Source organism: Prosopis cineraria, unplaced genomic scaffold (assembly GCF_029017545.1).
Source record: "Prosopis cineraria cultivar Desert tree isolate PC_DT_omini unplaced genomic scaffold, ASM2901754v1 PC1, whole genome shotgun sequence".
Lineage (NCBI taxonomy): Eukaryota > Viridiplantae > Streptophyta > Magnoliopsida > Fabales > Fabaceae > Prosopis > Prosopis cineraria.
The window spans coordinates 8,130,442-8,142,401 of record NW_026555332.1 but is presented as its reverse complement, the minus strand read 5'-3'; the positions used below and the strand labels follow the sequence as shown (position 1 = coordinate 8,142,401).

Genomic DNA, 11,960 nt, shown 5'->3' with positions numbered 1-11,960 from the left:
GGTAACAAGGGACTGGAGAGAGAAGCCATAGTAGAGGTAATAGCACATGACAGCAGATAATCAATTGCCAATCTCCAATACACAATCATAATGAAAAATAATATTATTTCCTCTTTCTATCACATTCTAAAAATCATTTCAAAATAATCTAGAATCACCAAGCATGCTAGAAAAGAATAAAACTCATGTTATTCATTTTATTTAACTCTAATAGCCACAAGTATGCTTGACATAATCGAATCCTAATCATTCCTCTCTCTAGTTAAAATCTCATCCCCAGTTCATATAAAATTTCCAATTTCCTACCACTTAGGTCCCTCCAAAATTTCCAAAATCATATCTATGTTTAAACTATAAATTCTAAACCAATGAAACCTTAATTTCATTTAACATAGATAATCATACCCTAAGCATCAATTTCAAGTTTACACAGCCTAATCATTGTTAACCATCATAAACTTATCTTAAATGGCAAACCTCAATCCCAAATCCCAAACTTTGACAAATCTAAACCAATTAAACACCCAGTCAAACTTTATAAACTCATTTAAACCCATTTTGTTTGGTGAAATCACCCTCAAGTTTGGATATCTCCAAAAATCCCAAATTCCATCAAACTAAAACCTAAAAAATCAAGAGTAGGGGGAAGCTAGGCCACTTGAAAATTTGGAAACTTGAAATCACTCTTAGGAGGCCAAAAATTCAAGCCCTAGTAGAGCCCAAGTCATTCTCTTTTTCCTCTCTTACTTTCTATTTGATTTTTTGTAAACTAGACTTGATATACCGAACATATCCGGTGCCAGATGTGCCTTTTTTTTTGTTCGGTGCTAGATACTGCCACTTAAAGTAGTCCTGCATTGCTTTCCACATCTGCATGCAAATTGCAAAACACCCACAACACTAGTTAAATCTGTGACCGAGCGCGGATAGAGGGTGTGTTCTAACCCTTGGAGCCATATCTATGGTTGAACACAATGGCCTATGTCTTATCTATAGCCGAATGGCCAAAACCCAATTTTCATCTGAAATTTCCTTATTCAAATCCCTAAAATAAACCCAGATCAATTCCCACTAGATCTAAGTCCTCTAATGAAATTCCAAGATGTTGCAATAACTCTCCTCACCTCTATAAATTTGCCATACAAGGTCCCAATATTCCAAATATGGAATTTGATCTTCTTCATATATACTAACCTCTTTTACCCGCATCTATCCAGAATAATGCAGAAACCCTTTTTTATTTAGCACCATATTTGAGTGTTGATATAATGACTCTAGCTTACTTGCCACTATACTCTAGAGATATAGTGTGTTGCTCAAGGGCAGCGATCTAACATTAATAATTTTATTGTTCATATTCATGAAAGATATTGTATTATATTTGATAGTTTCATATTGATATCAAGGGCTTAATATAACCCTTTTCCTTATCCAAACTTGTAACATCCTGATTTTTATATAATAAAGAAGTTGTGGAATTTAGGTTTTGAGGAAAAAATGATAATAATAGGAATTTATATTATTTGAGGTTATTTAGAAATGATATTATGGTTAGGTATTTAATTATAAATTTAAAAATTTAAATTTAAAATCACATAAGCAATATTTAGTTAAGATATAATACATAAATAATTTTTTATTGTGTGTTAAAAAAAAGAGAAGGTAGAAGGAACAAAAAAAAAGGGGGGGTGGAAGGTTGTTGTTTCTAAGTCCCACATTGGTTAGATGAGGAAACAGAAGAGGTGCCTTCATGTATAAAAAGGAGGGGGTGTGTGCATTAGGAAGCATGAGAGGCTAAGATACAATTTAGAGGAAATTGTAACTTTTGGCCCAAAGGTTTGAATAATTAAATTCGAACCTATAGTTTTTTTTAATATAATTTTGGGACCACAATCCCATTTTTATATTATTTTTCTCTCTTCCTCTCACGTTGCTCGGCGTTTTTCTCACAAGGGGGGTTATTTTCTTTTTCTTCAGGTATGTTCTAACTTTTCTGTTTAGATTAGCATTTAAAAGTTTATTTAATTACAGAATTAATTTTATAGTTATTTTTTAAATAACATTAGCTTTCTAGTTATATGATTATTTTATAGGATAGAGTAAATATTCTGATTAGGATTTTTTTCTATAGGATAGTTAATCTGATGATATGATGGATTAAAAATATAGGTTAAAACTCTTAGGGATATAATAAATATTATAAAATATTTTTCTTGAGGTTAAAACTCATGTTTAAGAATTTTTAAGTTAAAATCTAGATCTATATGGTTGAATTTATGTGGAATCTGAGATGTAGGGATAAACCTATGATTATTAAATATTTATTTAAGTATGAATAGGTATTTTTGAGGTTATAGAAAGGTAATTTGAGGCTTCAGGATAATTTTAAAATTTTTAATTTATTTTTGGACGAATTTTTAGAATATAGAAGGATGAAATTGTGATACTAGAAGTGATTTGAGGATAAAAAAATAGTTTATTAGGGTACGAGAATTTTAGAAAAAGAATTTGGGAAGTTAAATGAGGCATAAATCTTAAATTAGTATTAATATGAATTATAGATCTAAGACTTTCTAATTCTTTAAATTAGAGTTATTTATTTTAATATAAAATTAATATATAGTATTGTGAAATAATTATGTAGATTATATTGACAAAGATAGTGGTGAAAAAGGAGTTGTGAAGGGGAACTTGTTATTCAAGACACAAGGTAACCATTATTAATGTGTTGTGATGAGTGTGTTTGTGAATGGTTATGTGTTGTTTTGTTGTTTGAAAAAATTATGAATTATTAAAAATAAATACTGTATATACTTGTTTGAAATTATTGCCAAGTGGGTTAAAAATTTATCTTTGTTTATCATGATGAGATATTATTGTTCGGATATATTCCTGTTTGGATATTTGAATGATGCATGACTTGTCAGGATATTTTAATGTATGGTGTTAATGGGAATTTCTGTTCGGTTAATTATTACCACGTGGTAAGCCCTCATTGGACCCAATGAGTGGCGTGTCGCTTGGTCCAACTCACCTTTGGCCGGGTGATTTGGCGTCCGAGCATGGTGAAAGGAGGATATAAGGTGTAGTCATGCAATTAAATACTTGTTCGGTTTGTTTGAAAATATTATTCAGTTAAATGTTTTGTGTGCCCACTTAGCAATCGCATAATTAGTTACATCCGCATGTATCATTACATATTAATTTTTGGTTACTGGGACTTTTAAGTCTCATTCCCCGTGGTTAATATTTTTACAAGAGCGAGTCCGACCGAGAAAGCACCAGAGGTGTAACTGTGGTGTATGAGACACCATCTTTTACGTTGCCTCTTATTTTAGATTATACAATGTATCTTGTGCCAACTTAGGACATATCTTCTTTGTGAAGCATGTAAACTCTAATCCTTTTTATTAAAAGTATTTATATGACCAAGAGAATTATGTCTGTCCCTCTTGATTTATGATCTGATTTGAATAATATGCTATGAGGATCATTTCTGTCCCTCATGGTTCTAATTGCTTTTTTGAGATATTTTAAGACCTGTGGTATATTGTCTTGGATGTATCATGGTAGAAATTTTTCTACCATGATAAGGGTTCAATGAAAAAAAAAGATTTGTTGAATTAATAAATTTGCGAAAAATCGGTTTGTAAATTTGAGGGTGTTACAAAACTTGGGACCAACTATAAAATATAGGTGGAGTTAAGCATCCACAATGTCTTCTTTTAAAATTTGTTTTTTTTTTTCATAAAAATATGCCTACTTTAATTTTTGCTTATATAAACTAATGGAAATGGATCGTTTTTCCTTTCTCGAAAAATTTAAATTTTGAATCTTAGGCTAAACAATGCATTTTCAAATGATAATTGAGAAATCTAGAGCAGGTAGCTAACAAGTCTATTTTGAATTTGATCATACTAGAATATGAATCCCAAAAGTGAAGTTTTAAATACATCACATTATTCATATTGTTTTAATACAATTTCATATCTTCGCTCAACCAATAATAATACAGTTTCATATCATCATATGATATATAGAAAATATGAAGATTTTAACCAGTGTGCAGAGCAATGGTGTGTAAATACATATTATATTTTATTTGAAAACGAGTGTAACATATTTCTAAATTCTAATTTTGTATCTAACAAAGTACAATCTTCTAAATAAGAAAATAATCAATAGCTAAAGGATTGATGCGCACCTAAATTTCTTGGAAACTTAGTGAATAGCCATCAACCATCAAATCCAAAATAATATCAAGTTAAGGGGTAAAAATGTCCCAAAAATTGTTTGAAAGGAGCAATGAGTATCCTTCCTTTTTGAAAGGAGCAATGTTGTCTTGAAAATGTTAAAAATGGAGCAAGGTCACTCTTTTCAACCTTTGACAAATGTTGGTTACTGAAATTTTGACAATCTCTTAATGCTGACAATCACGCTTCACTCTCAGCACACCTAGAAGGCCACGTGTAGTGAAGGAGGAGATGAAGGTGCAAGCCATGAAAGCATCTCAGCACCTAGAAGTGTAGGGGATGAGGAAGATGGGAAGAGTTCAATCTTGTCTTTGAAAGAAAGAGTGGTGAGCTTGAGTTGAACAATTTCTTGAGTGACAAGAGCCAATGAAAATGAAGATGGGTAATCTGCAAAACATGAGACCAGGTGGCGACCTTCATGCTGCTGCAAGATTCGATGACCTCAACACTATTCAGTCAATTTCAAGTTCAAACCCTTTAGCTTTGGTAAAAAAAAAAAAAAAGTTCAAACCCTTTAGCCATCAATTCTGGAGGTAAGCCAAGGCTGGAAAGACCCCTTTGAGTCTGTTAAATTTCGATGCTTTGCATATTTAATAGCCAAAAGGGTCTTTCTAGTGGCAGGTGGTCCAACGAAAAGGCATCATTTGTTAGAGGTTGAAAAGAAAGACACTGCTCCACTTTTTACACCTCCAAGGTAACATTACTCTTTTTAAAAGATAGAGATACCCTGCACTCTTTTTAAAAATCTTCTGAGACATTTTTATCCCTTAATAATGTTTAATATCCCCATCTCCAATAGATTTCTTTGTTAAAAAAATTGCATGTTCAACTTATTAAAAATTGATAAATAAAATCAATTGCACAAAATTTTCAAGCAGGCAAGCGAAACTGCTTGCTGGCAGGACCACACAGGGTGAGCGTAGTTTCACTGAGTCACAAGAGCTTCAGCCTCAATTGTTTCCATAGAAATTTCTATAACTGATTTGGTCTACTTATTGTAAAATAATGAACCTAAGAATCTTTCTGTCGCCACGGCCAGATATCAAAGCCTGAAAAAAAACAAAAAACAAAAAAACAAAATTGCAGTAATCTTACAAACTACCCAATTTACAACAGAATATCCATTCGAGGCTGAAATTTGCATGCTCTTGGATCATAGAAATGATTCAGATGTCATTTACATGGCACCAAGACAGAAATCTGTCAACAAATCCATATGCTTCCAAAGGCTTCTTCAAGCGCTCTCTTCCTACTAATTTCCACACTCCATCCTCCAGCCCTGGCACCTCTCTCAGCTCGCAGTCTCATGGTTTCTTCATCATCACCCGCATAGCCCAACATGTCACCACCTCCAAGTGGCACGGGTTGTGGACCCATGCCAGTCGGTCTTGGCTGTCCAGCAAATGTGGGCGCATATTGCCCCTGTGGAACACCAAATGCTGCTTGAGAGGTTTGGTTTTCGCCCTGTCAAAGAAAGAATAGGGTTACTTTGATGCATGCCAACTTCTAGCATGACAAAGAAAATCCTTTTGGCACGCACACGTCTTTACTGAACCAAGATGGCTGGATAATTCAAAAACAATAATAACAACCCTCATCCATTAAATGAGATCATTTATATGGATAGTCGTTAGACTCTTTCAACATCTAAGTTTTCAAAAAACTCATTCACCATGAGATTCCATTTTATAACTCAAGAGTCTTTCCAGTTCTTCCTCTGCATCTTTTCACAAGGAAGCAGATTGAGCAATCGTTGATGTGAAATTCAATGGTTTAGTTTCTTGCATAAATAGGCAAAACCTGTTAGCAATATATGATTTGTGGAATCCTATGGGGCATATAAACAAGGAATGATATAGACACAGTACAAATACAAGAATACCGCAAGAAAAATACAAGATAGGAGGATATGTTATTAAACCAAGGATTTTTCTCCCATTTGACAACTATTAAAGTTGCTGGTTAACGATAATCGCTTCATTTTTACACCAATGATTACTCACTTTCACATCACCGACTAAATTAATTTGTAACCAGCACCTATAGAAGAGTCCAATTCTAGCATTCAATACAAGCTTACAATCAATGAAAAACATAGCAATGAAAAGCTCACCCCATCATTATCAGTTTGTGCAGGCTGTCCCTTGCAAGCTGCCAGAGCTGCAGCTAATTCTTCTGCCTGTTTGATGATTATCAAGATGATGTATAAAGAAACTTGGCATAAATACAAACGTAGAACAGACTTATCAAATAAGGTCGTATCCTAAAACCAGATCCATAAAATTATGCAAACGAGAAACATTTTCAGGGAAGCAGATCGGATAGGATTGAAGCAAAGATAGACCATTGACAGCAGTACCTTCCGGGCTCGATTTATCATTATTTGTTCAGCATTTTCTTCCTGGTATTTGGAAATTTTTGCTTCAATAGCAGCAACGTCTATTCCTTCAATCAAGTTGAATGCTGCAAAAGTTGAAAAAACAAATTAAAAACTAAAATAAAGCAAAACTTTATCAAGTAATGCATCCACAATGGTGATGATAGAAACTTACTCATGTCCTCTACTTCCTCCAAGTAGTCATTGTACTCTCTCAAAGATGGGAAATCATCTTCACGTTTATTAAATCTAAAAAATGTAACAGTTAAATATAAGCTTCTCTGAGTCTGCGTGCTATAAGCATGCATAAGTTGACATTGTGAAGCAAAAATGGATACCGCAGTAGAATTAATATTAATGACCCCATCTACTCAATTATGAAATAAGTGTTGATTGATGTTAAGATCCTCTACAGAAAGCCACAAGCTTCTGCAGTTATACCAGTTACCCTGGTTGTCCTTGGCCATTCATTTAACCTAACAGATTAATAGAGCATTAAAGATTTCATGAAGTCATCAGAACCTTCAGCAGAAAAATGAACCAGTCATTCGTTAATGTGTAAAGTTTACCTATATCTATCAACACCGCTTTAAGAGCTGGCCAAAAAATAAATAAATAAAGCTGCTTTGCAAGTAAACACCGTACCGAAAGCATTACATGAAATACCAACGATACCAAGGTTTTCTCTTTAGGATAAAATAAGAATTCAATGTAAGGAGAGAACATTGCATTAGTTGAGTACATAAATTCCTAGAAAATGGAAAATTAAAGACAGCCACAAAAGGATTTTCTTTGGATTAAAAAACGACTCTATTATGAAGAAAAAGATCACAAGCAGTAGTAAAAGATATTCACCTAAAAAAAAAAGAAGAAATTAATAAGTAAAGTGCAAAAGCTTTCCAATATTTATGAAGATGTGCAAGAGATACCATAAGAAGAACACAAGCTACCCTATCTCACACACGCTGACAGCAGATTCCACATGATGCCTTTCAAAATGTAAAGCATTCCTCTCCAATACCAGAAGACTTAACCCTACCACAAATTTAGCCTCTTTATTTCCAACAACGCCTCTGTACAAGGACAAGGAATATGCTCCAGGGTCAAAATGTAAATCCTGGTCGCCTATCCAAGCAACTTATTCCATGACATGAGGCAAAAATCACTGGATAATGCAGAAATGAATGTGCGACATATTCATAATTAAACCAACACATGACGTGAGTACATCTCAGATTCCTAAGAACCAAAAAACCTTCATTTCAAGGGCTATAAGTCTGCCAGCCAACAGGGTGGTTTGCTTAGCGGATCAGAGAAAATCAAGTGTAGTCATTCTTACTTTATGAGCCACCCCTGCCCGGATACAAAAAAGGTGACACTGGAAAAGATTGTATAATTAGGAGTAACATTATATTACCTAACGAAAAGGAAGACCTCTCCAACTATCCAACCAGTTAGAAACCGCCAGTGAAAAGTGTCAGCTTAATGATTCTCAGATTCTTATTCATTGAAAGCTGAATGGTTTGAGTACAAATAGGGGTTGGTGGGCTAGACTGCAATATCCAAATCTCAAGGGAATAAACAAACGTTTCCTCTTTTATAATTGTAATTTTTACAAGTCTATGACTACCCTTCTTTCTGGTTGAAAGAGAATTTGGCCCCCTTTCTTTATTACTAATACAGAATTACAGTGGTTTCCATGATTCCATCAGTGCATTCCTTCTCTCTCTCTTTATACACATGATTCAACCTGACTGACACAACCTAAGTGATAAGGGTTAAATTTATACACAACTGTCTCCAATTTGATTGGCTTGAAGTCCTTCCCCATAGTTGATCTTTCCTAGCAGTAGAATCACGACTTATGAAAGCAAATTTAGCCGCCCATTGATCTTGCTATCCCTATAATAATCTTTCATCAGCTCGAGCAAATCCTCATAAGTCCAAACAGTTTTGTAAGCAAGGAATTCACTCACCAACATCAAAAAAAGCAATAAACTAAGGGAAACAATCTGCCTTTCCTTAACCAACCAGATAAGCTAAGAATTTGCAAGGGTCTCTAATATTGCAATGCTAGAAAGACGATAGAACCTCATCACCTTTGAATCCCCCGTGCTTATTGTAACCAATCCAACCTCAAATGTTTCATTAGCAAAATCTAGTTCCAAAAACCAGTCAGTCCATCAAAAATCGTTATGACAGAAATGCCCATGTAATTATGTAAATTAAAACACTCACCACGTAATCTCACTCATGGAGGTCATAGCAAGCACTGACAAAATGCTAACTATATTACAATGTATGTCATCACCTTTGCTAACAAGTCTAACTCAAATAGTATTTACACTTTACGACCAGTATAAAAAACATTAACCAGCTAATCATGTCAATTATACTGGATTGTATTTGACTAAATTTAACTTTACACCATATTCACACAACATGCTCAATTACATGTGAAGCAAGCAATTAACGAAAAGGGCTATGAGAGATTACATGCTAGTAATCCTCCTCCTGATGGCTATCTCTTTACTGTGGGGATTGTTACTGGAGACCACCATTTTGCTGTTGTTGGCTTCCTGTACTTCCTCTTCTTTTTCTCACCTAAAATTTAATTTGCGCTTTTGAGAACAAGTGATATCCAACTAGAAACCTTCCAAATAAGAGCATAAATCATAACAAAGGGGTAAATGCCATTATCATGATCCTCAAGCATTCAAGTAAGCAAATAGGTACATATTTACATTTAAAGTGATCTTAACAAGCAGGCAAAGGCCGAGTGATATCTATCGTAGCTAGCAGCTACACAATGCTATTAAAACCAATGGAAATACACGGCCATTTCAAGTTAAGTAAAGAAACTACTAATGCGCTTAATAATTTTATTTTCCACAACAAGATGAAATCAAGCATCACTATGAACATAATTGAATTTACCACATCACATTACATGATTAATTCAAAGTGGTAGGAAAAAAAAATTGCCTGGTGCATAGTATGAAGGAACATTTATGGGACACAGAATTGTTAACTTCGACACACACGCCCGATAGTTGATGACCCAAAACTTGAAAAACTCTCAAATCAACTGAAGGAATCCGAGATATGAAATTTTGAAACCAAAGTATGAGTCACCTGAAAGACACGGTGAGATGGCCGTAGTGATAAGGAAAGCGATGAAACTGTCCACAGGAATTCGCAGTACTCCCGAAAGGTGGTCGACTGTTGTAGTTGTGTGGTCGTCACGGGCGCATTCTTTCGCAGCCTCACGGTGGTCGCTGCCAGCCTCAGATTGGACGAGGTGGTGGGGATTGACTGATGAAGGTGCGGCACGATGGGTCTTATGGCGTCGCGGGTTATGGATCGGGCTGGTATGGTTCGGGTCGGAGGAGAACATGAACGAATCGTCAAATGCTCATGTTTACGTTTTGGCAGTATGAATAAAAAAAATTGAGGATCATACTAATAACTAAATAAAAAATAATTATCTCATAAAAACTTAAGAAAACATTGGTGAAAAAGACTTAGTTAAAATAAAAATTGATCCCAAAGACCAAATGTCATTGAACGGCTAAAGTTATCATTTTATTCATTTAACTACTTCTTCATTTGACTAAAATACCCTTGTGTCCTATCCACTGCTCATTGTGTTTTACATCTTCCTCTAGTTGTGCCCCTTCATTTAGGTCATCATCGCATTTCTAATGTCACTGTTGACAACTCCTTGATCGACGGTGTTGCCCTGTCCCACAAGTTGATATGATATCAACCTCCACTGTAAAATCACTAGCTAAGCTTCGATGCCGACCAAATGTTTTTTCACTTTCTCGCTACCAAGTGGTTCCCACCATTAGAGCCAGGAATAAGGGCCGAGTTTGGAGGGCTACTCATTTAAGCTCATTTTTGTAAGAGTTCGGGCTTGAAAAATTTGCTATTTTTTAGGAAATCGGGCTTTTGAGCTCTACCCTTTTAGGCCCTAAAAAAAGGAGTTTGGGCCCAGGCGGCTCTCCAAGCCATGTTTCCTTTTTTTTTTCTTTCCCCTTCTCCCAGACCAAAATGTTGTCGTAAGCTTGAAGTTGAAGTCTAAAGACGCGAGCCAGTCAATACCAGCATAGTTCACACTCATGCCTTAGCCTTACATGAGTTAATCACAGTTCACATGACCAAAATGAGTCATGCCTCAATCCTCACACTAGCAACCCTAAGCTTCAGATTCAAGTTGCCATCTCATTGAGATCGCTCATCCTTGTCCTCGTCCTTGTCTAGTCACCGCTCCCCAATCGCCCTCTTTGTTGCTCTTAAAACTTATAAGCTTCAGATTCAGGTCGCCGAGATCGCTCATCCTCATCCTCATCTAGTCACCGCTCACCAGTCTTCCTCTTTTATGCTCTCATAGACTTCAAATTTAACTTTGGTGGCTCATCCTCTTACTCTCATAAGCTTCATATTCGGCTTCAGTGGCTCGTCTTCTTGCCCTCCTAAGCTTCAAGTCTTGACCGCCAATGTCCTCGCTCTCCTCTCTCTAAGAATCATTTCTCAATATTAGGACTCCGCCTCTCCTCCCTCTCAAAACTCAATCTTCGTGCTCACTGTTGCTCTTCTAAGCTTCGTGCTCACTCTTGCCCTCCTAAGCTTTGTGCTTACTCTCTGACTCTAGCAACTTGGGATTCAGGACTCTGCATCAACCTTCAAGTACATCTAGTTCTCTGTCTATCTCTGATTTTTCTTTACATATGAAAAGCAAGTGACTCCCCTAAGTTGCTTTGTCCTTGAATTTATATTTGAAAAGCTGTGTTGCTAAGTTATTATTCATGTGTCTACAATTTGATGTGTTGCTTTAATTTGATGTTATTATTGTTGTGGTTACTGGGTTGCTGACTTGCTGCTATGTTGTTTTATTTTTTATTTTAATTCTATTATTTATGTGTTGTCTGCAGTATGTCATCATCTAGTGCCAAGACTAATGAAACTAATAAGAAGTCAGTGGATGGGGATAGTAAAAGAGAATTAACTCCCTCCAATTTTACTACATTTAATCAAAAACCACTTAAGAAAGCTAAAAGTTGTACCTTGAATGTTTGGAAGTCTTTTTCTAAGGTGGTTAATGAAGAGGGGGCAACAAAGGCAAAGTGTAACGATTATAGCACTTTATTAGCATGTGGTGGAAATCATGGCATTTCATATCTAATTTGTCATATTAAACAATGTGTAACTCCTCTAAAGTTTCATAATATTGGCTTGATGATGTTGGATAATGAAGGCAATGTTAGATTTAAACAAATCAATAATCCACGTATATGGGAGTTGTTGGGAATGTTGATTATTGAATA

General features: G+C 35.3%; 1 protein-coding gene across 2 annotated transcripts; it reads right to left on the bottom strand.

The window, feature by feature from the left end:
* Positions 1-5,093: 5,093 nt before the first annotated feature.
* Positions 5,094-10,039, bottom strand: LOC129308305 (uncharacterized). Of its 2 annotated transcripts, none has more exons than XM_054949393.1 (6): positions 9,766-10,039; positions 9,127-9,283; positions 6,806-6,879; positions 6,613-6,716; positions 6,367-6,432; positions 5,094-5,717 (listed from the first exon to the last, which is right to left on the bottom strand). In XM_054949393.1, the coding sequence occupies exons 2-6, from the start codon at positions 9,189-9,191 to the stop codon at positions 5,457-5,459; spliced, it is 570 nt and encodes a 189-aa protein (XP_054805368.1). In that variant the 5' UTR covers positions 9,192-9,283; positions 9,766-10,039; the 3' UTR covers positions 5,094-5,456. The 2 variants fall into 2 exon arrangements, with proteins under 2 accessions (XP_054805368.1, XP_054805361.1); XM_054949386.1 differs by having other exon boundaries at positions 9,127-9,234; positions 9,766-10,035.
* Positions 10,040-11,960: the final 1,921 nt, after the last annotated feature.

What these genes read in the sequence shown, in the direction of transcription:
- LOC129308305 (XM_054949393.1), bottom strand. Translation starts at nt 9,191, where the DNA reads ATGGTGGTCTCCAGTAACAATCCCCACAGTAAAGAGATAGCCATCAGG. An exon ending in AGGAGGAGGATTACTAGCAT is followed by an intron (nt 6,880 to 9,126) that starts GTAATCTCTCAT and finishes TACATTTTTTAG; the next exon opens with ATTTAATAAACGTGAAGATG. An exon ending in CACAAACTGATAATGATGGG is followed by an intron (nt 5,718 to 6,366) that starts GTGAGCTTTTCA and finishes TTTCTTTGACAG; the next exon opens with GGCGAAAACCAAACCTCTCA.